Source organism: Symphalangus syndactylus, chromosome 8 (genome assembly GCF_028878055.3).
Source record: "Symphalangus syndactylus isolate Jambi chromosome 8, NHGRI_mSymSyn1-v2.1_pri, whole genome shotgun sequence".
In the NCBI taxonomy this organism is placed as follows: domain Eukaryota; kingdom Metazoa; phylum Chordata; class Mammalia; order Primates; family Hylobatidae; genus Symphalangus; species Symphalangus syndactylus.
The window spans coordinates 66692984-66719406 of record NC_072430.2 but is presented as its reverse complement, the minus strand read 5'-3'; the positions used below and the strand labels follow the sequence as shown (position 1 = coordinate 66719406).

At 41.0% G+C, this 26423-nt stretch overlaps 1 protein-coding gene across 3 annotated transcripts in view; it reads right to left on the bottom strand.

Annotated features, from left to right (window-relative positions):
* SAV1 (salvador family WW domain containing protein 1) overlaps positions 1 to 9346 on the bottom strand; it is a 35802-nt gene extending 26456 nt beyond the window's left edge. Inside the window, exons 1-2 of one of the 3 annotated variants that reach the window (XM_063644608.1) lie at positions 9213 to 9346; positions 5833 to 6276 (exon numbers count right to left, since the gene is read on the bottom strand). In XM_063644608.1, coding sequence (XP_063500678.1) covers positions 5833 to 6271 — 439 coding nt within the window. In that variant the 5' untranslated portion in view covers positions 6272 to 6276; positions 9213 to 9346. Of the gene's footprint in view, positions 1 to 5832; positions 6277 to 8534; positions 9008 to 9212 lie in introns of those variants that run through there. The other 2 variants (XM_055289441.2, XM_055289442.2) reach the window with 2 other exon arrangements.
* Positions 9347 to 26423: the final 17077 nt, after the last annotated feature.

Sequence of the window (26423 nt, the reverse complement as noted above, 5' to 3'; positions counted from 1 at the left end):
GATCCTAGATCACACAGACCCCCTTGATAGTTTCCAGAAGTTGGACTGGCCAAAGAGGCCAGGCCACTTTGATCACTGGTGATCTCACCTCTTACAAACTTTTCTGCTAAGCTAAACAGTAACCTGCCATTTTTTCCCAGCTTTCTTTCCATAGTAACTGGCAGTCACAAACACTACTGTAAAACCTAAGGCTGGTCTTCGAGATATTTTTCAGACTTTGCTTACAAGTGGACCAACTGACACCAAATGGACCAGTGTTCCATGAACTCAACCAAGGAACTGACTTGGTCTTGTGACTCCCCAGTTTCCCTGCGACTGATTCAGCACATGAAGACAGCATTGACAACCCTATGATCTCATCCCAGTCCAATCACCAGCACCCATCCCCTAGCCCCCTGCCTGCCTGCCAAATCATCTTTAAAAATCTTAGCTTCTGAAGTCTTGCAGTGATGACTCTGAGAAACATTTCCCCATCCTCCTTACTCAGCTGCCTTGCAATAATTAAACTTTCTTCTTTACAGTATCTGCTGTCTCAGTGTTCTGCTCTATTTGGATAGCAGACAAGAGCCCAGTCAGGTGGTAACACTGTTTTATAGCATTTTTTTGGATACACAATATTTGCACATGTTTATGGGGTACATGTGATATTTCGATACATGTACAGAGTATGAAATAATCAAGTCAGGGTATTTAGGGTATCCATCACCTTGAGTATTTATCATTTCTATGTGTTGGGAACATTTCAAGTCCTCTCTTTTAGCTATTTCAAAATGTTAACTGTAGTCACCCTACTCTGCTATCAAACCTTAGAACTTATTCCATCTAACTGTATGTTTGGACCCATTAACCTACCTCTCTTTACCTCCCCTCCCATCCTTCCCAACCTCTGCTATCATTCTACTTTCTATCTCCATGAAATCAATGTGTTTTGCTCCCACATGTGAGTAAGAACATGAGACACTTGTCTTTCTGTGCCTGATTTCCCTTAACATAATGACCTCCAGTTCCATTCAAGTTGCTGCAAATGACATGATAAACATGGGAGTGCAGGTATTTCTTTGATACACTGATTTCTTTTCCTTTAGATAGATACCCAGTAGTGGAACTGCTGGATCATATGGTGGATCTGTTTTTGGTTTTCTGAGAAATTTCCAAACTGTTTTTCATAGTGCCTGTCCTAATTATTGTAACATTCCCACCAACAGTCTGTAACAGTTGCCTTTTCTTCACACTCTCACCAGTAGTATATTTGTCTTTTTAACAATAGCCATTCTGACTGGGGTAAGACACCTCACTGTGGTTTTCACTTATATTTCCTTGATGATTAGTGATGTTGCACATTTTTTCACATACCTTTTGGCCATTTGTATGTCTTCTTTTGAGAAATGTCTATTCACGTCCTTTGCCCACTTTTTAATGGGGTTGTTTTTCTTACTGTTGGCTTCCTTGTATATTCTGGATATTAGTCCCTTGCTGGATGAATCTTTTGCAAAAACTTTCTCCTATTCAATACGTTGTCTCTTCATTCTGTTGTTTCCTTTACTGTGCAGGTCTTTTGGTTTAATATAGTCCCATATGTCCATTTCTGTTTTTGTTGCCTGTGCTTTTGAGGTCTTAGCCATAAAATCTTTGTTAGATCGGGCCGGGCACGGTGGCTCATGCTTGTAATCCCAGCACTTTGGGAGGCCGAGGCGGGTGGATCACGAGGTCAGGAGATCGAGACCAGGTGAAACCCCGTCTCTACTAAAAATACAAAAAAAATTAGCCAGGTGTGGTGGCGGGCGCCTGTAGTCCCAGCTACTCGGAGAGGCTGAGGCAGGAGAATGGCATGAACCCAGGAGGCGGAGCTTGCAGTGAGCCGAGATTGCGCCACTGCACTCCAGCCTGGGCAACAGAGCCAGACTCCGTCTCAAAAAAAAAAAAAAAAAAAAAAAAAAAAAAGGTGTGGCTGCTTGGCCGGGCGCGGTGGCTCACGCTTGTAATCCCAGCACTTTGGGAGGCTGAGGCGGGCGGATCACGAGGTCAGGAGATCGAGACCACGGTGAAACCCCGTCTCTACTAAAAACACAAAAAAATTAGCCGGGCGTGGTGGCGGGCGCCTGTAGTCCCAGCTACTCAGAGAGGCTGAGGCAGGAGAATGGCGAGAACCCGGGAGGCGGAGCTTGCAGTGAGCCGAGATTGCGCCGCTGCACTCCAGCCTGGGCAACAGTGCGAGACTCCGTCTCAAAAAAAAAAAAAAAAAATCTTTGTTAGATCGATGTCCTAAGGTGTTTCCCCTACATTTTCTTCTAGTAGTTTTATAATTTCAGGTCTTCAGTCTTTAATCCATCTTGAGTTGAATTTGCATGTGGCAAGACAAGGGTCAGATTTCGTTCTTCTGCATGTGGATATCCAATTTTCCCAGCATCATTTATAGAAGAAAGTGTCCTTTTCCCAATGTACGTTCTTGGTGCTTTTGCAAAAAATCAGTTGGCTGCAAATATGTGGATTTATTTCTGCATTATCTATTTTGTTCCATTGGTCTATGTGTGTCTTTCTATACCAATACCATGTTATTGTGGTTACTATAGCCTTATAATATATTTCGAAGACAGGTAGTGTGATGCTTCTAGCTTTGTTCCGTTTGCTCAGGATTACTTTGGGTATTTGGGCTCCTTGTTGGTTCTGTGGAAATTTTAGGATTGTTTTCTTTTATTTCTGTGAAAAATGACTGGTATTTTAATAGGGATTGCATTGAATCTGCAGATTACTTTGGGCAATATGGTCATTTTAATGATGTTAATTCTTCTGACCCACGAGCATGGAATGTCTTTCCATTTGTTTTTGTGCTCTTCAATTTCTTTCATCAGTGTTTTTATTATTTATTTATTTTTTTGAGACGGAGTCTCACTCTGTCGCCCAGGCTGGAGTGCAGCGGCGCGATCTCAGCTCACTGCAAGCTCCGCCTCCCGGGTTCACGCCATTCTCCTGCCTCAGCCTCCCGAGTAGCTGGGACTACAGGCGCCCGCCACCACACCCGGCTAATTTTTTGTATTTTTAGTGGAGAGAGGGTTTCACCATGTTAGCCAGGATGGCCTCAATCTCCTGACCTCGTGATCCACCCGCCTTGGCCTCCCAAAAAGTGCTGGGATTACAGGCGTGAGCCACCGTGCCCAGCCTGAAATCTTATTTTTTTAATGACATACCTGAATCTGAAAATGTATGCAATTAACTTGTACTTTATTTTGAAGTTGTTACTGGAAAGTTGTTTTAAAGTCTGTCTTTAAACTTATAAAAATTATGTCAAATTGCTCCTAAGAGAGGATCAGTAGCGATTTAGTTCTTATAGTATTTCCCCAATTATATTTTGCAAATTAGATTTTCAAAAACAAGAGTTTAACTTGTTATTAATTCTTCATATTTACATACTTAAACCTCAGGTAGAAAAGTATTACAAGCTATCAGTGACGTCTGCAATATAGGTGGGAAAGGTGAACGCAAAGAATAACACATATTCTATATTAACAGTAAACACAACTATTTGTTCTCCCTCAGCTACCAAAAACTGTCTTAAGCCTCCAGATTTAAAACCGCTGGGTTCATTCACTCATTCAGCCATTTATTTTTGTGAGCATCTCTTAGGCAGTCATGTGCTGTGCTAATCCTATCTGACTCTTCCCTCTCCTTTGACCTTCAAACCCCGTTAGGGGCCAAGTCCCATTAATCTGGGCATGTCCCACTTCTCCTCTTTCCAAATTTCTGAAGTATAGGTCAAGTCCTCATTAACCACTGAATATGGAACAAATGGAAGATTATGCAGTCGTTAAAACCACTCATAAAAAGTATACAACATGAAGAAAATCATTCAAGGAAAAAGAACAGAAAACTGTACAAAATATTATATAATCACATCCATGTAAAAAAAGAATTTGGCATGGAAAAAGATGAAGAAAGTAACATATTAAGAGGATCTCTGGTGGACAGGTACTTTGCCTTTACGTTTCTGCATTTTGCAAATTTCCTGTAATAAGCAGTTATTATTCTAGAAAAAAATATAAATGAGCTTTATTTTTAAAACTTACTATTTTAGTTAGATAACAAATTATTCCTGAGGTTCAGAACTGCATATCAGAAATAACCAAAATAAACACTCAAGCATGCAGCTAATTCTTTAAAAACTAAAAGGTGCTTTTACCCACACGCCTCTTACTGCTTTTCCACATGCCTAGAAAACCTCTCCTCTTCAATGTTCCAGTGAGACTCTGATGTCAGCTTTCATAAGTTGTTCTTACCAACTATTCCACATTATTTTTAAAACTTAAGTGATCTGCTTTCTCCTAAACTCTAATTCTCATTTTTCCTTTAAAAGCATCCTAGATTTGCCTTTTCCTATTACCACTGGTACCCACTGGTACCTGCAATCCTCTTTTCTCTAGGAATCTACCCTTAATTCTAGTACAAAACTAATCTTTAAACACTGCTTTCATAAAATCACTTGTCTTTCCGAGATGTGCAAGAGCTTCCACTTGACTCAAATCTAAGCCTATTGTTGAACCACAAATCTCCACTCAACCTTACATCTTATTTCTTCAAACCAGGCAGAACTACATTGTTCCTTATATTTAAACCATGCCTACTCTGTTTTCATTGTGCTATTCCCAATTTTCCACATAAAATGTCCTTCTTCTGGCCCCCGTTAATCTAAAGGCCAAGCTCAAGGCCCACTCCAAGTCCTACCTCTAAGTATTCCAGCCTATACTCATCGCTCTTCTGATTCCCTGTTGCACTTACAGTTAGTATCACAAAGTATAACAATTGTTCTGTGACCACTGTGTATAGATTGGTTTTGTTTCCACAAATAAGGTACTAGACAAATAAGGTACCAGAAAGCAGAGACCAACAGACCCAAGGAAAATGCTAGACACATAAACAGTTAATATTAAATGAATAATTTTTTTCTACAGTCAAAATACTAATGCTCTAAACCATTTTTAAGTCGCCTTATTTGAAGTTATGTGAGCCAAAAAGTAAATCTGTCTCACATTTTATTTTTATCCTGCCAAAATTTAAAGTCTATAACTTGGTACAAAAAAACAATTGGAAAAGAAAGTTTAATTTTCATCTCACTTCATGTTATCTGGTAAAACCAGGACTTCAGGAATAAAGTAGAACTGTACATTTCTCCAATCTCTTCTGCTCCTTTCAGAAGTATCTCCAACTCAGGAGATATGCAAAGTACCTTCTTTTCTTAAATTATATGGTAATATTTTTTGTCTGTTACAAAAATAATAAAGACATGCTCAACACACAACCATATGACAATAAGTCTTTTCGATCAACTCAGGAAATAATTCTTGAACTACTTTTTGTTCAGAGAAAAAGTGCAGGATCTAGCGAAGTAATGTGGTTGCTCAGGACATCACTGAGCATGCCCAGTTGTTCCTATTCTTCTTTCCTTTCCCAAGTTTGTCAAGTGTCTCTGAGGACTCAGTCAAGTGTCTCTGAAGACTTACCCTTCCCATTATTCTACCAAACCTAAACCTAAATTATGCCCAACTGGAGACATTAAATTCTCTAGGTTTTCAAGGATCACAGCCTTAAGAGTCTAGACAGCCTTGAGACAAGTACCAAGTTTATATAACATGAGTTAATAAAATAAATGGTCACAAGGACTCTTCCATTCAGTGTAGATTAACAACTATTTTGCACACAGGCTTAAGCAGGATGAGCAAAGTGGAAAAATATTTCGCTAGTAGTATTTGTTCGTGTCCCAAGAAAATCTAGAAAAGAACATCTTTTTAATTGACATGTCGATAAATATAAACTGCTATATTATTTATAATGTTAAGCTACCTGAAGCATGCCTCCCCTGATTCTGTGGCATTCTTTGGAAGAGATCATGGTTGTATTCATAATATCTGTAGTCTTCATGTGCACGATCTCCAAGTGGCCGCTTTCTCTGACCATCAAAAAAATTGTCTGAATAATAATATCGGGAACCAGAGTCTCCATTTTCAACAGCAAAACTAACTTCCGTTACAAATGACTGAGAAGAACCATACTCTCTAGGGACATCTGCTAGACTTCTGGCAAGATAAGACGGTGCAGATAATCTGTTGCTTTCTCTTCTCATTATTTCATGAGGTGTTCTCTGAATTGGAGTTCTAAGGAAACTCTGGTTTCTTGAAACTACTCCATCTCCAGAAGTTGAAAAGGCATTAGGGCTTGAATCTGGAAGACAGATATCAGTTCGTCTAGGAATTGTTGGACCATGCCGGATGAATGAAGGCATAAGATCTATAATAAAACAAAGGATAAAATTACCCTTTCATCAGTAAGTAACAAAAGTTTTCGAAAGTTGTTCATTTATGTCTACCATCCCAAAATCAAAATGTCAGTCAACTTAAGAAAACACCATTTTAAATTTTGGTTTAGGATGGTACTTGGGCATTTTAAATTGAAGAAGATTAATATTTTCCCAATCAAATGAATTTATATAACTTGCATTAATGTGCTATGAGTAAAAGCTCAGCTAGAATGAAATGTGTTCTGCATACTACCATACATAATATGCCAATAATCTTATCTATGAATTACACATTAATGAAATGCTCATGAATTAATGTATAAAAATAGGAAACAATCTAACAAATTGATAGTTTCTAGTTAATTAAGCTAGTAGTTTATTTTGTTTTTCTCACTTCATTTTAGAAACTGCCAAAAATCCTTCCTGAAGCAAACACGATTTCAAAAATAAAACAGAACTTAATGCTACTCCCAAATATGTAAAAGTAGATTCCTTTAAAAATTAAAAAATTAGTAGCTCTTTCTTCTCTTGGAATTACCTAGCACTAGCACAGTAATCAAATGATAGAAAGCCAAAAATTTATGTAAGAAAACTGAAAATAAAAAGCTCTCATTTCAAAGAAGCACACAAATGTAGAACTGGCTCAAAAAAACCAAGCCTGAAACTATGTAATTATAATTCAAAATAGTAGATAATAGAACAATAGCTTTTAGGATACAGTACTTTTAAACACGAAACTTGAAAACAGCTTAAGACATTCCTAGTTAGAAAGCAAATACCTTTAAAACAAGAAAAAAACCTGAATATGGAGACCCTCTTATTATTCATCAAGTAAACAATATTGGAGACACTCATATTAATAAGCTTCAGAAACTAACACTGGACAGAAACAAATATCTGAATAAATAAGGCTCAACACTTGATGTAACAACAAAGCAGATCAGAAGTTATTTGCTTAACTGTGACAAACATTAACAAAACTGCACGTTCTGCACATGTACCCCAGAACTTAAAGTATAATAAAAAAAGTATGACAAACATAATTCACGATTTCAAGTAATGTTTGATAAACTTTATTTGTAGCAAACAGCAAGCTATCACTTAAAAACAGCCAAAATCCTAACAGCATGTGTAACTGAAAACCAACTTGTTAAAAGAAAAACAAAAAAAAACTTAAAAATCAAGTTTCGAGTTACTGATGTACTCAACTGACATATATTTTGTTAAAAGTATTGCAACAAGTACTACCATAAATCTGGAAGGCTGACAATGTGGTTATAATGGAAAACCATGCTCTCTCATCTGTGTGATCTTGGGCAAATACTAGAAATCTAGCTTTCCCAATTAGAATATGAGGTAATACTTAAGTCACAAGGTTACTACCAGCTTCCAAGAAGGAAACTTACGCAAAGGGCCCGGGGCGCAGTATGAGCACCAAAATATCAGCTCCATGCCTCACAAATGTCCTGAACACACAAGAATTAAAAATTCAAGAGAATTAACTCAAAAATCAAATACTTACATTAAGAAGAAAAGCAGCGGGGGACTGGAGGTGGGGGTTGGGAGTGGGATCTACCCTATTAAAAAAAAACATCGGGGGGCCGGTTTCTCTAATACGATAGAAATTATTTTGAGTTGCCTTTTTGGAATCTCACGAATATAGCGAAATACAAAGACTTTTGCTCTCTGCTCTGATGTGTAAGAGTGATGAGGCTTTGGGTGGCGTCTACAAGAACGATGGTGTGCTTTTCACCTTCTCAAGTCTGCATCCGGCAGCAGGACTAAGGAATTCTGCCCCAGAGTTCGCACAACTTGCAGCACAGTTGAGAGACACCCGCAATGTTTGCAAACATGAGGCACATCTCGACGCATCTAGAAGAGTAAAAAGTGTCCCTGTCTAATTACTTTTACTCCTATAGCATAAGGTGATAAGCAATTTAAGTGTTTCCTACTCTCTCTTCCAGTACTCAAAACCAACAACTCTGCCAGGTGGGGCGAGGAAGTCTGTTATTTTTAGGGGGTGCTCTTGGCGGGGTTAGGCGCGGGGGGGGGACTAACCCAAGTTTCTTACTCTTACGGGCTTTCAATCAACGAATACCACTTCAGACACAAGAAAATCTCAAAACCAGTATTTCACAGAGACCAAGGACGAAGGAGAAGCCCTAGAGACCCGCCGGCGCCCCCGCCCGGGTCCCCGCAGCCCCTGGCCGCCTGGGCCAGGTGTAGGCACGCCCCGCCGGACACTCACTCCGAAGCAGAGGCGACGTCTCCTTCTTCACGTACTTCCCCTGCACCTCGGCCGGCTTGGACACTTCGTTTTTGGTTTTCTTTCGGGACAGCATCCTTCTCGACGAGGCCCGAGGCCGCGCTGAACTGCCTCCCTAGGGCTCCGCGGCGGGCGCCGGCCGTCTCCGCCGCCACCTCCGCCGGCGCCGCCGCCTCCTTCCCTCCCGAGCCGCCGCCTCCGCCGCCGCCTGTCCGGAGCCCGGGGTCGCCCGCAGGGACTGCCGCATGTTCAGGGCGCTAAGCGCGCCGGCCGCCGCTCAGTCGCTGGTCAGTTCCTTCCCGGAAGTCGGCCCGCTCTGCGACGCTGCTCGGGGACGCCGTGAGGAAAGCCCAGCGACGCCGGGCCAGGGCCATGGTCCGCCGCGGGCCGCCGGGTAACCGCTACCACTACCGCCGCCGCCGCCTACATCCCGTAAACTTTCCCCGCGGCCGCTGGGAATTCTGGGAAGCTCGACGCAGCGCGGGCCGCCGCCGCCGCCCCTCCCCCACCGCGGCTCCAGGCGCGGCTCCGGCGGCCGGACTCCGGTGCCGGCGCTTTAGGCTAACGGGCCGGCCCCGCCGAGCTGCGGCTGTCCTCACTCATCCTCAGCGAGAAGCAGGTCCTGCCGACTGAGAAGAGAAGATGAAGGACGAAACCTACCGTGCTGAGTGTGGGAGCTCGTCGCATGTGCATGTCGTGGAGTCCGTTCTCCACGACAGTTTTTTTTGTTTGTTTTTGCACTTCCTCGGGGTCTCTAGTGGAGGCAGTGACTCTCTTCCCCCCAAGACGTTGTTCCCCGTTTGAAGGTGTTTTTCCTAGTGTTTCCTAGACTGGTGAGTTCAGTTTCCTAAAAAATGCGGAATGCTAACCATGATCCTCTAGGCAAGTGCTACACCAAAGTGTCTATTCTGCTGGAGACGTTCATGCTGACTAACTAGAAATAAGTTGATCCTCTACTGAGTATCAGAGAGTGCATTTTCTGTAACAGGAAAAAAGGGAAGAATGCAAGATGGAATTTCCAGTACCTGTTTTTACGATGGAATTTCCAGTACATCTTTTTAAGATGGTGTTAGCATATTACAATTATTTTATTGCATCATCACTATCATTAGTATCATTAATAGCCACATATTTCCTCCTGACGTTATGTGTTACGATCTTAGAATTTTGAAGACTTTGACCACTACAAGTCGGGACCGGGAATTTTCTATCTAAAAGAATAGACTCTACTTCCTTCTATATAACTTAGCAAGACTGCCATATGTACAGGATAACATTTGGAAAATAAGATTGGATTCATCCCCTAGTGACCAAATTAAGGCTTTAATAATGAGGAATGCTTTCCCTGAGATCTAAAACACTTCACAAGAGATCTAAGACATATCACAATTAACAAAAGACATGGAATTTTTTACCATGTGAGATTAAGAAGATGGTCAAATTGTGTTTTACCATGAGCAAACAAAGGAGACATTTGATCTAGTGTCTGTCTCTATATGTTCCCTTGGTGCAGATCTCCCACAATTCATTCATTAACCAATAAATACTCATCGCCCACTGTGCTAGGCACTGTGCTAGGTGTTTGTGATATAGCAATAAGCAAAACAGACAAAAATCCCTGCTGTCATGGGAAAGAGAAAAAAATGACGAAAAATAAGCAAAACATACTATGTTAGATAGTGATAAGTGATAAAGTGAAAACAAGAGAGGACTCGCAATTTTAAAGAGGGTAATAGAGGAACCAGAGAAGGCTCATGAGGAGGTGACATTGGAGTTAAGTGACAGAGTGAGGAAATTGGCCATGCAGCTATCTGGAGGACAGTATTCCAGGCAGAAAGAACAGCAAGTGCAAAGTCGGGGCAAGTGGCCATGTTCCTGGCAGATTGGAGGAACAGTAAGAGGGTTTATGTACTGGAAAAGCGGGGGAAACGAATGGGGAATGCAGTTAGAGAGTAACAATAGCCACGGCACACGGCACCTAGGGCTTTGTAGGCCATTGTAAGGAATGTTACTTTGAGCAGAGGAGTGACATGATCTGAGTTAATGTTTTCACAGGACTGCTTTGGATGCTGTGTAGAGAGTAGACAATGGAGATAAGGGCAAAAGGGAGATCAGTCAGAAGTTATTGGACCCAGGCAATAATAGGTGGAGATAAGTGGACATATTTTAGACATATTTTGAAGAAAGCCAACCAAATTTGCTGACATTGAATATGGAGTGTGAGAGTATCAATCACTCCCATGGGTATGAAAATCTTAATAAACAGAATTGGAACTCACTAGAAGCAGAGTGTACTCTGAAAGAAACATTAGAAAAACAGTTACTTGTTCCTGTGGTTCAGAAATAAGGACAGGTCCTAAAGCGTTGATAGCGTGCAGGGAGAAGAAAGAGTGATGAAACTTAAGTGAAAACGCAATGGGGTTTTGTTACACATCAGGGTATGAAGGTGGGAGCTGAAGGAGGAGGGGGGAGCCAAAGAAGTGCCAGGTTTCTGCCCAAGGCTTACCTCAGAGAAGGACAAAAGGATATTAGCATCTTGTTAATAAAGGCAACTCTTCACACCTGGAGTTTTCCCAGAGCCTGAAGTACGGGACACCTTTCACATGTGCGGAGGAAAGAATCATAGAATTTTATAGTTGAAAAAGAATTCTGAGATTGCCTAGGCTCACCTCATCAACATCAAAAAGAAACGAGAAAAATTAAGTGTTTTGCCTCAGATTACATTCCCGGTTAATGATAGAATAGCATCATAACTGGAGTTTTCAATTTCCTTTTTTTTTCCCCCTGAGGCAGAGTCTCGCTCTATCCCTCAGGCAGGAGTGCAGTGGCACTATCTCAGCTCACTGCAACCGCTGCCTCTCAGGTTCAAGCGATCTTCCTACCTCAGTCTCCTGAGTAGCTAGGATTACAGGCGGCCGCCACCACACCCAGCTATTTTTTGTATTTTTAGTAGAGACTGGATTTCATCATGTTGGCCAGGCTGGTCCCGAACTCCTGGCCTCAAGTGATCTGCCCGCCTTGGCTTCCCAAAGTGCTGCAATTATAGGTGTGAGCCACCATGGCAGCCTCAATTTCTGTTTGGGGCTCTTTTCTGCTATGGAACATTCAGAATCCCACTAATGTGAGTCCAGACTGTTTCTAACACAGTTGTTTTGAAAGCCGTCTATGTTCCTTACAGAGTACTCCCTTTTACAATGCTATTTAATTTCTGTGAATTATAGCAGAGAGAAAGCCTTAATTAGGTGCTCTATTTAAGACACCTAATTTGCCTTTTTATCAAGGAGGGTACATTCCAGAATCAACAATCTGCAGGCAGCATTAGCTATAGCAATGCACAACAAATATGTGAACTTTGAATTTGAATCCTTAAATCTAAAAGCTTTGAATTCATGTCTGTTTTCTAGAAATTCCTTGACTTCTGAGAATTTTTATTAAGGAATTCAGATTTACTATAGTTCTACGGAGCTGTAATTCTCCAGACATTGCCTTCAATAATGCTAATACTGCATTCCATAATAGAGATTTTTTTTCCCCTTACAGTTACATTCTTAGTGGAGAAAACTGGCAATTAGGGAGCTTCTCATGTTTTAACAGCTTTTTAAAAAAATTAAGTTAGCATTAACATTTATTTTAGTGGGGCCTATAGGGTATGACCTCATAGCATTCTGAGTTCTTGGTTGTCTCATCTGAAAATGAAGAAAGTGAACCATTTGTTTTCTTTTTTTTTTTTTTTTTGAGACGAATTCTCGCTCTGTCGCCCAGGCTGGAGTGCAGTGGCATGATCTCAGCTCACTGCAAGCTCCGCCTCCTGGGTTCACGCCATTCTCCTGCCTCAGCCTCCTGAGTAGCTGGGACTACAGGCGCCCGCCACCACACGCGGCTAATTTTTTGTATTTTTAGTGGAGATGGGGTTTCACCGTGTTAGCCAGGATGTTCTCGATCTCCTGACCTCGTGATCCACCCGCCTTGGCCTCCCAAAGTGCTGGGATTACTGGCGTGAGCCACTGTGCCCGGCCAAACCATTTGATTTCTGAAGCGTCTTTCAGTCCTGGAGTTTTCTGCCATGTAGGCAGAAGGGAATATGCAAAAATAAAAACTTAGCTTCATAGGATAAGAGAAATGTTGGTGATTTTCTTTCTTTAAAAAGTTTGTTCTTTATTCAACTACTAAAGAAAATATTAAAATATCAGCATTATATAAAATCATCATTAGCATAAAAATAAAATTTCGTGCCAGATTGTTACTTTCAAAGACAGCTAAGGTCTTTATGCTATGTTGACTTCCTCTTGTTAGAAGCATGTAAAATTTTAAAGGGTGAACTATTCAGTGAAAGATTATCCAAGAAAGACAACCGGCCGGGCGCGGTGGCTCACGCTTGTAATCCCAGCACTTTGGGAGGCCGAGGCGGGCGGATCACAAGGTCAGGAGATCGAGACCACGGTGAAACCCTGTCTCTACTAAAAAATACAAAAAATTAGCCGGGCGTGGTGGCGGGCGCCTGTAGTCCCAGCTACTCGGAGAGGCTGAGGCAGGAGAATGGCGTGAACCCGGGACGCGGAGCTTGCAGTGAGCCGAGATTGCGCCACTGCACTCCAGCCTGGGCAAAAGAGCAAGACTCCGTCTCAAAAAAAAAAAAAAAAAAAAAAGAAAGACAACCAAAATGGAAATAAGCCCTACATATGGAGCCTCAGAAAAAAAAAAAAAGAAAAAGGAAAAAAGGAGAGGAACTTTTAGTCTGCTTTCCAACTCTTCTTGTTCACATAACAAGATAAACTTAATCTGTCTCAGGAAGATGTAATAATTATGCCAATTATAGCTCTTCAAGTCTCCAAAATTTTGCTATTAAAATATGGAAGGGGGCTGGGCGCGATGGCTCACGTCTATAATCCCAGCACTTTGGAGGCCAAGGCAGGTGGATCACCTGAGGTCAGGAGTTTGAGACCAGCCTGGCCAACATGGTGAAACCCCGTCTCTACTAAAAATACAAAAATTACCGGGTGTGGTGATGTGCACCTGTAATCCCAGCTACTCTGGAGGCTGAGGCAGGAGAATCGCTTGAACTAGGGAGGCAGAGGTTGCAGTGGGCTGAGATCGCGCCACTGCACTCCAGCCTGAGCAACAGTCAGACTGTCTCAAAAAAATAAAAAATAAAATATGGGAGGGTAAATTCCTAACTGTCCTTTAGGCAGAAACTTTGGTTGTTTCCTATGAAGGATAAGGGTGTGTAATGTCTACACAGCTGTGAAGATATTATATAATTGCTTAATATTAGCAACTTAGTAGGATTCCTAAACTCCTGTTATGTAAAATGAATCATCCCCCCAGTAACAAAGAATTAGTATCACAATTCTTTTTTTTTTTTTTGAGACGGAGTCTCGCTCTTTCGCCCAGGCTGGAATGCAGTGGCGCGATCTCAGCTCACTGCAAGCTCCACCTCCCGGGTTCATGCCATTCTCCTGCCTCAGCCTCCTGAGTAGCTGGGACTACAGGCGCCCGCTACTATGCCCAGCTAATTTTTTTTTTTTTTTTTGTATTTTTAGTAGAGACGGGATTTCGCCGTGTTAGCCAAGATGGTCTCGATTTCCTGACCTCGTGATATACCCGCCTCGGCCTCCCAAAGTGCTGGGATTACAGGCGTGAGCCCCCGCGCCCGGCTTAGTATCACAATTCTAATCAAAAGGAGTCAAGCTGGGAGATTCGGTGTCTCTGAGCTTAGCTTTTGTTCTTATGTATTGTTATTGCCTAGACTTAGAGGTCCTCTGAAACCTTGACAGAAAGCCAAAATGAGTCTTTTATTCTTGGCAACACTGGCCTCGGACTTCAGTTGTCTGTCCTTCTGGTTCTTTCTGTGTCTTGGCTTCTCTGACCCTAGAAACTTTTATTTTCCTTCCAGAATTGGATTGTATCTTCAGCCACTTTTAACTTTATTTTTAAACTATTCTTTGCAATTATCAGTTTTTACTTGGCTTCATGATGTTGTGAAATATATATTTGGTCTTCATCTCTGTTTCCTGATATAGAGTTCTTAAACCCTTGTAATCTCCAGAAGAGTGTCTTCTGTATGCTAATGAGATGACTGGTGGCTAGATAGCTTCAGAATAAGGGCTGGTCACCTGGGAAAGACCAAAGTAGGATTAGAGGGTGGGGACTTTCAGCCCCACCACCAACCTTCTGGGACGGGAGAGGGGCTGAAGGTTAAGTTGACCACCAATAGCCAATGATGTACTAAGACATTTCTACATAATGGAGCTTCCATAAAACCACAAAGGACTGGCTTTTGAGAGTTTCTGGATGACTAAACACACAGGTTCCTGGAAGCCGCCATTCCTAGAGAGGGCCTGGAAGCTCCATGCCCCTTTTCCCATACCTCTCCCTATGTGTCCCTTCCGTCTCGACGTTCACAGGTATCCTTTATTCTATTCTTTTTAGTAAACTGGTAAACACAGTGTTTCCCTGAGTTCTGTGAGCTGCTCTAATAAATTAATAAAACCCAAGAAGGGAGTTGTGGGAATACCAATTTATAGCTGATGGGTCAGAAACACAGGTCACAATGTGGGGCTTGCGATTGGCATCTGAAGTGGGGCAATCTTGTGGGACTAAGCCCTCAATCTATGGGATCCTATCAGGTAGATTGTGTTAAAAATTGAATTTAGAGGACACCTGGTTGGTGTCCACTGTAGAATTGATTGCTTGGTATGTGAAGAAACATCCCCACACATCAGGTGTCAGAAATTGTGTTGTGTGAGAGTGCAAAAAAGCACGTTTGGCTTTTTTCCTATATCTAACAGGCTAAAGTAAAAATCTCTTTTTAACTCAGTAAAAAGTGACTAAGACTCTCATTATGGGTGTCTACTCCATCCCTTCCACACAACATAGGAGCCAGGCAATATTGCAGCCCCTAAATAACCTGCACCACTATTTCTCATGTGCTGTGGCCACATCGTGCTGATGCACAGGCCCTCTGTAAAGATGATCTCCAAGAGACCCAAAAGGAAATTGAGACAAAACACATCCTTCTGTCTTCAGCAGCTGTTGAGGATTTCACTAGACTTTTTTTTTCTTTTTTGAGACGGGGTCTTGCTCTGTCGCCCAGGCTGGAGTGCAGTGGTGCAATCTCAACTCACTGCAACCTCTGCCTCCCAGGTTCAAGCGATTCTCCTGCCTTAGCCTCCCGAGTAGCTGGGATTACAGGCGCCCACCACCACACCTGGCTAATTTTTGTATTTTTAGTAGAGACGGGGTTTCACCATGTTGGCCAGGCTGGTCTCAAACCCCTGACCCCGGGTGATCCACCCCCATCAGCCTCCCAAAGTGCTGGGATTACAGGTGTGAGCCACCAGGCCTAGCCTTTTTTTTTTTTTTTTTTTTTTAAGAGGTAGGTATCTCACTATGTTGCCCAGGATGGCTTCGAACTCCTGGGCTTAAGTGATCCTCCTACCTCAGCCTCCCAATAGCTGGGACTACAGGCACAAGCTACTGTACCCAGTTTTCACTAGCCTTTTCACATGACCATCTCTTATTCCAGCCTGCCACCTGTTTTCTTTTCTCAGTCTTTCTTCTCCCTGCCAGAAATGCTCTACTTCCATTTCATGTCTCGTAGGAAATTTCTCTGTATCGTCTTCTCCCTATCTTGTGGGCTGCTTTGTTGAAGGGGCTAATGACCCTTTTTTCGGGGGCAATAAGTTTAATCTTAGGATTCAAAGCAAACATGATTTATGAGAAAGGAGGGAGTGAGAAATACATCTGTTTGAAATAGTTTCAAGGAAGAAGTTTAAACAGAACTTCTTCAGTAGAGCCAGAATGTAAAAAATTAAGAAAAAAATGGAAATGTCCCATTCCATGTGGAGACTGGCCACATAAATATATCTCCTCTCCCTCCTGGAACCCCAGTTAATTGACAGTGAAATAATATAGAGGGAATAAACTTATTATGAGAACACAAAATAGGTCATCAGATCAGTAGATGTGACATTAATAAATGTCTAGAAGATGAAGAGTGATAGGGTTGCAAGAGGTGGGGAGGGGATGGAGAGACAATGAAGCAGGATGAAGTATTTTAGTTCACAGCCTAAGATACTCATGGAAACATGTATCGCCAGAGGCCGAGGCGAGGCTTGGGATCACGTGCACCTGGTTTAATTAAGGAAGATGGGAAACTAACGTGAGCTGAGAAGAGCCATTAATTGAAAATTAGACGTCCACCCCCATAGAATTTCAGGTGTTAGGCACCTATTCCCTTGAAAAGGGATCTTCAGGTTCTGTTTTTGGATAAATTAAATGGCCCTATAATAAAGATTTTAGCATTCTGACGTTTGTATATCCTACAAACCAAAGAACCAAATCTCACAGAGCAGCTTCTGGGTAGTAGGCCCTGATCCCTCAAATAGCACACTCACAAGTGTTTACTTTTTTGTTTTGTTTTGTTTTTGTTTTTGAGACAGGGTCTCACTCTGTCACCCATGCTGGAGTGCAGTGGCACAATTACGGCTCACTGCAATCTCGACTTCAACTTCCTGGGCTCAATCCATCGTCCTACCTCAGCCTCCCAAGTAGCTGGGACTACAGGTGCATGCCACCACACCTGGCTAATCTTTCCATTTTTGTAGAGACCAGATATCAGCATGTTGCCCAGGCTGGTGCCAAACTGCTGGGCTCAAGTGATCCTCCCACCTCAACTTCCCAAAGTGCTGGGATTATTACAGGCATGAGCCACTGTGCCTGTCTGTTTGTTTTTTTAATGTATCATTTTAAAATATAAGCTTGCAATGAAGGATCATCAGAAGTTTTAGGAAAACTTGCAACATGAGTGATAGCAACATAAACAGAAAAATAGACTACAAATAAAACAGGTAATTCAGAGTATAAATGAGTAAGGAACAATGCTTATTACTATCAACAGGATGATTTGCAAGAAGATATTGCACTCATAAAACAATAGGAAGCTATGAAAAAAAACAAATCAGACAATAAAGAGCTCTTGGAAATTAAAGATAGGGGTTGCCAAAGTAGAATTTTCAGAACAAAGTTAGGAAAATAAAGTTGAGCAAATCTCCCAGAAAACAGAACAAAAAGACTGAGATGGGAAATCTCAGAGAACAGAAAAGAGAAATAGGCTTTATACAAAAGGCCCAATATCCTGAAAACGTGAGTTCCAGAAAGAGTTAACAGAGAAAATGGAGAGGTGTAGGGCAGACTCACTTCACAGCAATAACTTATACCCTGAGAATGACCCTATGATCTCAGAAGAATGTGTGTTCGAAATTCCAAGCTAAGGAATTTGGGAGTAGCCAACCCAGAGATTCATTCCTTATCTATGAGGAACATCTGAATCCCTAGCCCATCCCCTGGAAGACACGCCTTCCAGGGGGATTGAGGTCCTTTGTTTTGGGTTAAATGAAGGTTGTCAGGTGGAGGTTGTTAGGAGCAGGGTGCTAAGGGAAAATGCTACATAAACTGCACTCTTTTTACAAACGGCAGTGGTTCTCCTGTCCAGCCCACTGCCACTGGACTACCCTGTATATGAGTCCCCTCAATAAGTCCTATGTCTTGTTCGCTGGCTCCAGTTTCTTCTTCGGCCTCTCAAACATGGTGCCATTCCTACTGAAATCAGTAGGGGTCTGGTGACAAGATGCCATCATCAAAAATGAACACAAAATAATTTTTCAGAGAGGGAGGAATTTCCCAGTTGATAGGGCATCACAAGTGCCCTTCGAAATAAATGAAAAAAGATCCATGTCTCAATGTGTTGTGAAATTTCAGAACATTAAGGATAAAAGGAAGATGTGAAAGGTTCCAGTGAAAAGATCTTAGCATTCTGACATTTGCATATCCTGCAAACAAAAAACAAAAGTATCAATTATGAAGGAATGAGAATCACACTAATGTCAGATTTTCATCAGCAACAAGGATTTCTATAAGACTATGGAGCAATGCCCTCAAATAAATGAGGGAAAATTAGTTTACAATTTTATATCCATCAAAAAAGGTGAATCAAAATCCAAATGTCAATCAAAAACAAAAGAATAAAGACATTTTTTGGAAATAAAGGGACTCAGAAAGTATACTTTTCATATATCCTATTCTAGTAAGTTACTTTAGAAGATAAGTTCTAAAAAAATGAGAGAATAAACTCACACAAAGGACAAAACAAAAACAGAAAAATAGGGACTCAAGAAATAGTGAATCTAACTCAGGAAAGTAATTTTAGTCTCAGTATCATGGTTGTATAGCAAGCCTGGAAGCCAATCAATCCAGAGTGAAATTGGCCTTTAGAGGACTCTAAAAGGAAGCTACCTAGGAAAAGATGAGATTTAAGACATCTGTAATTTAGAACAAATTACGAAGGTGATAAAAGCAGAAGATTCAATGAAAAAAGAAAAGCAATGAGACATGAAAATTCAGGGAAATACAGCATTTTGGGCCCTTCTGAAAAGACCTACTTGGAGAACAAAGAGATTAGATTTGATTTTGACAAACCAAGAGATTAGTCAAAATTTGAAACTCAGTATTGGAGAAGTAGCTGTAGGTTAACAGGTGGTAATCACTGAATACATTTAACTATAGAAAAGCCTAAACAATGGTGAGAAATAGGGTTTTTAAAGAAACCAGGCCAGGCACAGTGGCTCATGCCAGTAATCCCAGCACTTTGGGAAGCTGAGGCAGGAGGATCCCTTGAGCCCAGGAGTTTGAGGCCAGCCTGAGCAACATAGGGAGACCTTCCGTCTTTAGAAAAAAAATGCAAAAATTAGCCAAGTGTGGTGGAACATGCCTGTAGTCCCAGCTACTCAGGAGGCTGAGGTAGGAGTATCATTTGAGCCCAGGAGGTTGAGGCTGTGATGAGCTGTGATCGTGTCACTACACTCCAGGCTGGGTGGCAGAGTGAGCCCCTGTTTCAAAAATAAAAAATAAGGAAACCAAACTTTGTCATGCATTTTCTCATGTTACTGCATCTTAAAAAATTTCAGTTTAAAGAGCTCAGTATCTTTAAAAACAACTAAAATTATACATTGAGTCAAGACAGATCTAAACAGGACATTGAATATCAAAATCCTGTGCCTTTGGCTGGCAACGCTGTTTTTTTCATGCTGATCAGGATTGAGGAACTAGAAATAACAACGTAGACAAAGAGCAGATTCAGTGGAGTGAGGAAATGGGAGGGGATGAACAGGAGGTTGTGGTCAGAGGGGAATTTCAGAGTTTTAAATAGCTATCAGGTGTGACCAAATTAGCTAGTAGTTGGAGTAGAGGTGGAAGTAATGAAATTGAGAAAGGAATGTAAAGGTCGCATGTTAGAAAACATGGAATATGGTAAAACAAACAACAAACTCAGCCGTTGAAACAGGATGAAGGGACAGTCCTACAAGTAGTAGAGAAGGAAGAGGAAAGGCAGCATAAATAAAAGGCATAAAAATAGATTTCTTTCTCATGATTCATGTATTACTCAGAGGCTTCTGAATTCCTAGAACTTCTATTGAGATTTCCAAATCAGTTAGTAATAATATTCAAATATTGTATTTCACTGATGTGCTTTACTGTTAATTTCACAGTGCTATTAGAGGCCTAATGTCTTCAGATAAATTGATGTTCAGAGCTTCCACAATAGTCTCTGGTGAATTTAGAGCATGGGTAGCCTTGCATGTTAGGGCTGAATGATCTCAGATGTAATTAGTTAATGGAACTGTGGGTGATCAGAAGTTAAGGATCTTGAGATGGAGAGAATGAGCTTGAAGTGTCCAGGTGGGCCCCATGCCCAAAGTAATCACAAGAGTAGAGTCCTTATAAAAGGGAGTCAGGAAACTGGTAACAGGAGACATGAGGATGGAAGCAGGAGGTTGATGAGGTGAGTCAAGCAGGCAGCCAGCCTCTGGGGGCTGAAGAAGTCAGGGAAGCAGGTTCTGCCCTCAGAGCCCCCAGAGGCAGCCACCCTGCCAACAACACCTGGGCTTTAGCCTCCTGAGACTGATTTTGGACTTCTCATCTCCAGAATCGTAAGATAATGAATTGGTGTTGTTTTATGCCACTAAGTTTGTGGTAATTTGTTACAGTAGCAACAGGAAACTAATACAAAAAGTTTGCAAATGGTTTCAGGGTTTTATTGCAAAATTTTATCAGCAGTGTATGTATGCCTGTCTTTTTAAATTTTTAACTGACACATACATATTATGAAGTACAGACTGATATTTTGATGCATGTGTACAATATGTAATGATCAAATCAGGGTAACTAGCGTTATCTGTAACCTCAAATACTTATAATTGCTTTCTGGTGGGAACATTCAAAGTCCTCTCTTCTAGCTATATGAAAATATACAATAAACTACTATAGTCACCCTACAGTGTCATAGAACACTACAATTTATTTTTCCTAACTGCAGTTTTGCCTCCACTAACCAGCCTCTCCCTATCTTCCCCTCTCCCCTACCCTTCCCACCCTCTAGTAATCACTATACTTTTTTAGTGTCCACATATGAGTAAGCACATACATTACTTATTTTTCTGTGCCTAGCTTATTTCACTTAATATAGTGTCCTCTAATTCCATCCATGTTGTTGTAAATATGATTTAATTCTTCTTATGGCCAAATAGTATTCCATTGTGTATATATACCACATTTTCCTTAACCATTCATCTGTTGGTGGGCACTTAGGTTGATGCCATATTTTGACTATTGTGACTAGCACTGCAATAAACTCGGGGGCACAGATATCTCTTTGATATATTGACTTCCTTTTCTTTGGATAAATACCCAGTAGTGAGATTGCTGGATCATACAATAGTTCCATATTTAGTTTTTGAGGAACTTCCATACTGTTTACCATAATGGCTATATTAATTTACATTCCCACCCACAGGGTGTAAGAGTTCCCTTCTAACTGGAGTGATATGATATCTCATTGTGGGTTTTATTTGCATTTCCCTGATGATTGAATGTCTTTTTAATCTTTCCCTTTTTTTTGATGGTTATGTCCTCATTTAAATAGCTTGTAAACTTTTCTAGGGTATGAAACATGTCCAGTACTTCTTTTTCATCTCATACAGGTATCCTGAACCTGATAGATCCACAAAAGTATTAACGGTGTTGACAAATTTCAGTAGTGTTGATAAATTTCAGAAGAAACTTGAGTTTTTAAAAAGGAATTGCATGAATTCTACTTTGAGCCTTCTGAGTTAGGTTGAGTATGATATTGCATGTGTTAGAGTTAAAAAAAAAAAAAGTTATTTCAATAGGATAGGATGTCAATAAACAAAAGTTTTTGAAAGTAAGCTTAGCAGTGCCATTTTGTTACCAACATGAGAGAAGCAATTTGAAAAAAAAGGAAAGAAATAGAAATATACAATACAGATTAATATGTAGAAATCAAACATAGATCATGCTTAACCTTTTACAATTGTACATTTTTCCTCATTCTTTTTCCACCTATGTTGTTATAACACATTATCAGATCTAAGAGTTTTTGGGAGTATCTTTAGTTTTTAAAAATATGATTATGTCATCTGCAAAGAATAAGTTGATTTCCTCTTTTCCAACTTGGATGCCTTTTATTTATTTCTCTTGCCTGGTTGCTCTGGCTAGGATTTCCTGTACCTTTTTTTTTTTTTTTTTTTTTTTTTTTTTGAGATGGATTCTCGCTCTGTCACCCAGGCTGGAGTGCAGTGGCGCAATCTCGGCTCACTGCAAGCTCCGCCTCCCGGGTTCACGCCATTCTCCTACCTCAGCCTTTCTGAGTAGCTGGGACTACAGGTGCCCGCCACCACGCCCGGCTAATTTTTTGTATTTTTTAGTAGAGATGGGGTTTCACCATGTTAGCCGCATGGCCTCGATCTCCTGACCTCGTGATCCGCCCGCCTCGGCCTCCCAAAGTGCTGGGATTACAAGCGTGAGCCACTGTGCCCGGCCTCCTGTACCATGTTTAATAGGAGTGGTGAAAGTGGGCATCCTTTTCTTGTTCCAGTTTTTAGAGGAAAGACTTTCAGCTTTTCTCAGTTAAGTATGCGTTTGGCTATGGGTAGTCATATTTGACCTTTATTATGTTGAAATATGTTCTTTTTATGCCTAGTTTGTTGAGATTTCTTATTAAGGTATGTGGAATTTTATCAAATGCTCTTTCTGCATCTATTAAGATGATCAGATAGTTTTTGTCCTTTATTCTGTTGATGTGACGTACCATGTTTGATTTGTGTAGAACTATACTTGCATTCCTGGGATAAATCCCACTTGATCACGGTGTATTATGTGCTGGGGTTTGGTTTGCTAGTATTTTGAGGATCATTGAATCTATGTTCCTCAAGGATACTAGCCTACGGTTTTCTTTTTGTTGTATCCTTGTCTGTTTTTTTTTGTACTGGGGCAATGTTGGCTTTGTAAAATGAGTTGCGGAGAATTCCCTCTTTAATCTTTTGGAATAGTTTGAGAAGAATTAGTATTGGTTTTTTGTAAGTTTGGTAGAATTTGGTAGTGAAGACATCTAGTCCTAGACTTCTCTCTGTTGAGAGACTTTTTATTACTGTTCCTATCTTGGTTGGTTGTATGTGTCCAGGAATTCATTTCTTGTAAGTTTTCCAGTTTGTTGGTATATGGCTGTTCATCATAGTGTCTGATCTTTTTCATATGTGTGGTATCAGTTTTTTTTTTTTTTTTTCTACAAGTATATTTAAGACAGCTGGCCAGGTGTGGTGGCTGACACCTGTAATCCCAGCACTTTGGGAGGCCAAACCAGGTGGATCACGAGGTCAGGAGATCAAGACCATCCTGACTAAAATGGTAGAAAAAAAAAAAAAATTAGCCGGGCATGGCAGTGGGCGCCTGTAGTCCCAGCTACTTGGGAGGCTGAGGCAGGAGAATGGCGTGAACCCAGGAGATGGAGCTTGCAGTGAGCTGAGATCATGCCACTGCACTCCAGCCTGGGCGACAGAGCGAGACTCCGTCTCAAAAAAACAAAACAAAAAAACAGCTTTATTCTAGTTTTAGGATAAAACTTGAAACAGATATTTCTGTTAGAAAGGATAAATTGTGCAATGTTCACAGATGAGTGAATAGCCATTACAATGAGTAAACAATATCTTAATGCAAACAATATGGATTAATCTTATAATCATCATGTTACATAAAAAAAGCAATGCAAAATAATACATTTCACAGTTGCTAACATGATGAAAAATAAAGGAATTATAAAAGCTAGGCTAATTACTTTCATTTTTAAAAATCTATTTTATTTTTATTTTTGTGGGCATATAGATATATTTATGGGGTACATAAGATATTTTGATACAGGCATGCCATGTGAAATAAGTATATCATGGAGAATGGGGTACCTATCTCCTCAAGCATTTATCTTTTGAGTTACAAGCAATCCAACTACACTCTTTAAGTTTTCTTAAAATGTACAATTAAGTTATTATTGGCTATAGTCACCCCATTGTGCTATCAAATAGTAGGTCTTCTTCTTTCTTTCAATGTTTTTGTACCTACTAACCATCCCTACCTTACCCCTCAGACCCCCACCACCCTCCCAGCCTCTGGTAACCATCCTTCTCCTCTCTATCTCCATGAGTTCAATTGTTTTGATCGTTGGATCCCACAAATAAGTGAGTACATGCAATGTTTGTCTTTCTGTGCCTGGTTTATTTCACTAAACATAATGATCTCCAGTTCCATCCATGTTGTGGCAAATGACAGGGTGTCATTCTTTTTAAAACATGTATATTGTGTATATGTACTACATTTTCTTTATCTATCTGTTGATGGACACTGAGGTTGCTTCTAAATCTTGGCTATTGTAAACAGTGCTGCAACAAACATGGGAGTGCAGATATCTATTTGATATACTGATCTCCTTTCTTTTGGGTATATATCAGAGTGAGATTGCTGGATCATATAGCAGGCATATTAGTTTTCTTTTCCTTTTTGAGACGGAGTCTCACTCTGTCGCCCAGGCTGGAGTGCAGTGGCGTGATCTCGGCCCACTGCAAACTCCGCCTCCCGGGTTCACGCCATTTTCCTACCTCAGCCTCCCGACTAGCTGGGACTACAAGCGCCCGCCACCATGCCCGGCTAATTTTTTGTATTTTTAGTAGAGATGGGGTTTCACCATGTTAACTAGGATGGTCTCAACCTCCTGACCTTGTGATCGACCCGCCTCAGCCTCCCAAAGTGCTGGGATTACAGGCCTGAGCCACCGCACCCGGCCTATTAGTTTTTTGAGGAACCTCCAAACTGTTCTCCATAGTGACTTTATTAATTTACATTCCTACCAACAGTATATGAGGGTTTCCTTTTCTTTACATCCGCGTTAGCATTTGTTATTGCCTTTCTTTTGGATATAAGCCATTTTAACTGGGGTGAGATGATATCACATCGTAGTTTTGATTTGCATTTCTCTGATCAGTGATGTTGAGCACCTTTTATATGCCTGTTTCCCATTTGTATATCTTTTTTTTTTTTTTTTTTTTTTTGAGGTGGAGTTTTGCTCTTGTCGCCCAGGCTGGAGTGCAATTATGTGATCTCGGCTCACTGCAACTTCTGCCTCCTGGGTTCAAGCGATCCTCCTGCCTCAGCCTCCCAGGTAGCTGGGATTACAGGTGCCCACCACAAGGCCCAGCTAATTTTTCTTTCTTTCTTTCTTTTTTTTTTTTTTTTGTAGAGATAGGGTTTCACCATGTTGGCCCTGCTGGTCTCGAACTCCTGACCTCAGGTGATCCACCTGCCTTGGCCAAGTGCTGGAATTACAGTGAGCCACTGCCCCAACCACTATTTGTATATATTTAGAGAAATGTCTATCCAAATCTTTTGCCCACCTTTTGATTGGATTATTAGATTTTTTTCTGTATAGAGTTGTTTGAGCTTCTTATGTATTCTGGTTATTAATAGCTTGTCAGCTAGGTAGTTTGCAAATATTTTCTCCCATTCTGTGGGTTGTCTCTTCACTTTGATAGTATCCTTTGCTGTGCAGAAGCTTTTGAACTTGATGTGATCCCATTTGTCTATTTTTGCTTTGGTTGCCTGTACCTGTGGGGTATTGTTCAATACATTTTTGCCCAAATCAATGTCCTAGAGATTTTCCCAAATGTTTTCTTGTAGGAGTTTCATAGTTTGAGGTCTTAGATTTAAGTCTTTGATCCATTTTGATTTGACTTCTTGTATATGGTGAGATATAGGGATCTAGTTTCATTATTCTGCATATGGATAATCAGTTTTTCCAGCACCATTTATTGAAGAGGCTGCCTTTTCCCTAATGTACGTCCTTAGCACGTTTGTCAAAAACGAGTTCACTGTATGTGTATGGATCTGTTTCTGGTTTCTCTATGCTGTTCCATTGGTCTATGTGTCTCTCTCTCTCTTTTTTTTTTTTTTGTTTTTTAGATGGAGTCTCGCTCTGTTGCCCAGGTTGGAGTGCAGTGGCACAATCTCAGCTCACTGCAACCTCTGCCTCTCGGGTTCAAGCGATTCTTCTGCCTCAGCCTCCCTAGTTGCTGGGCCTACAGGCGCCTGCCACCACGCCTGGCTAATTTTTTGTATTTTTAGTAGAGATAGGGTTTCACTGTGTTAGCCAGGGTGGTCTCAATCTCCTGACCTCATGATCACACCTGCCTCCACCTCCCAAACTGTGGGGATTACAGGCATGAGCCACCATGTCCGGCTGGTTTATGTATCTGTTTTTATGCCAGTACCATGCCGTTTTAGTTACTATATCTCTGTAGTACAATTTGAAGTTGGGTAATGTTGTTCCTCCAGTTCCCCACTCCCCTCCATCTTAGGATAGGGATTGCATTAAATCTATAGCTTGCTTTGGGTAGTGTGGACATTTTAACAATATTGATTATTCTAATCCACGAACATAAAATATGTTTTCATTTTTTTGGTGTCCTCTTCGAT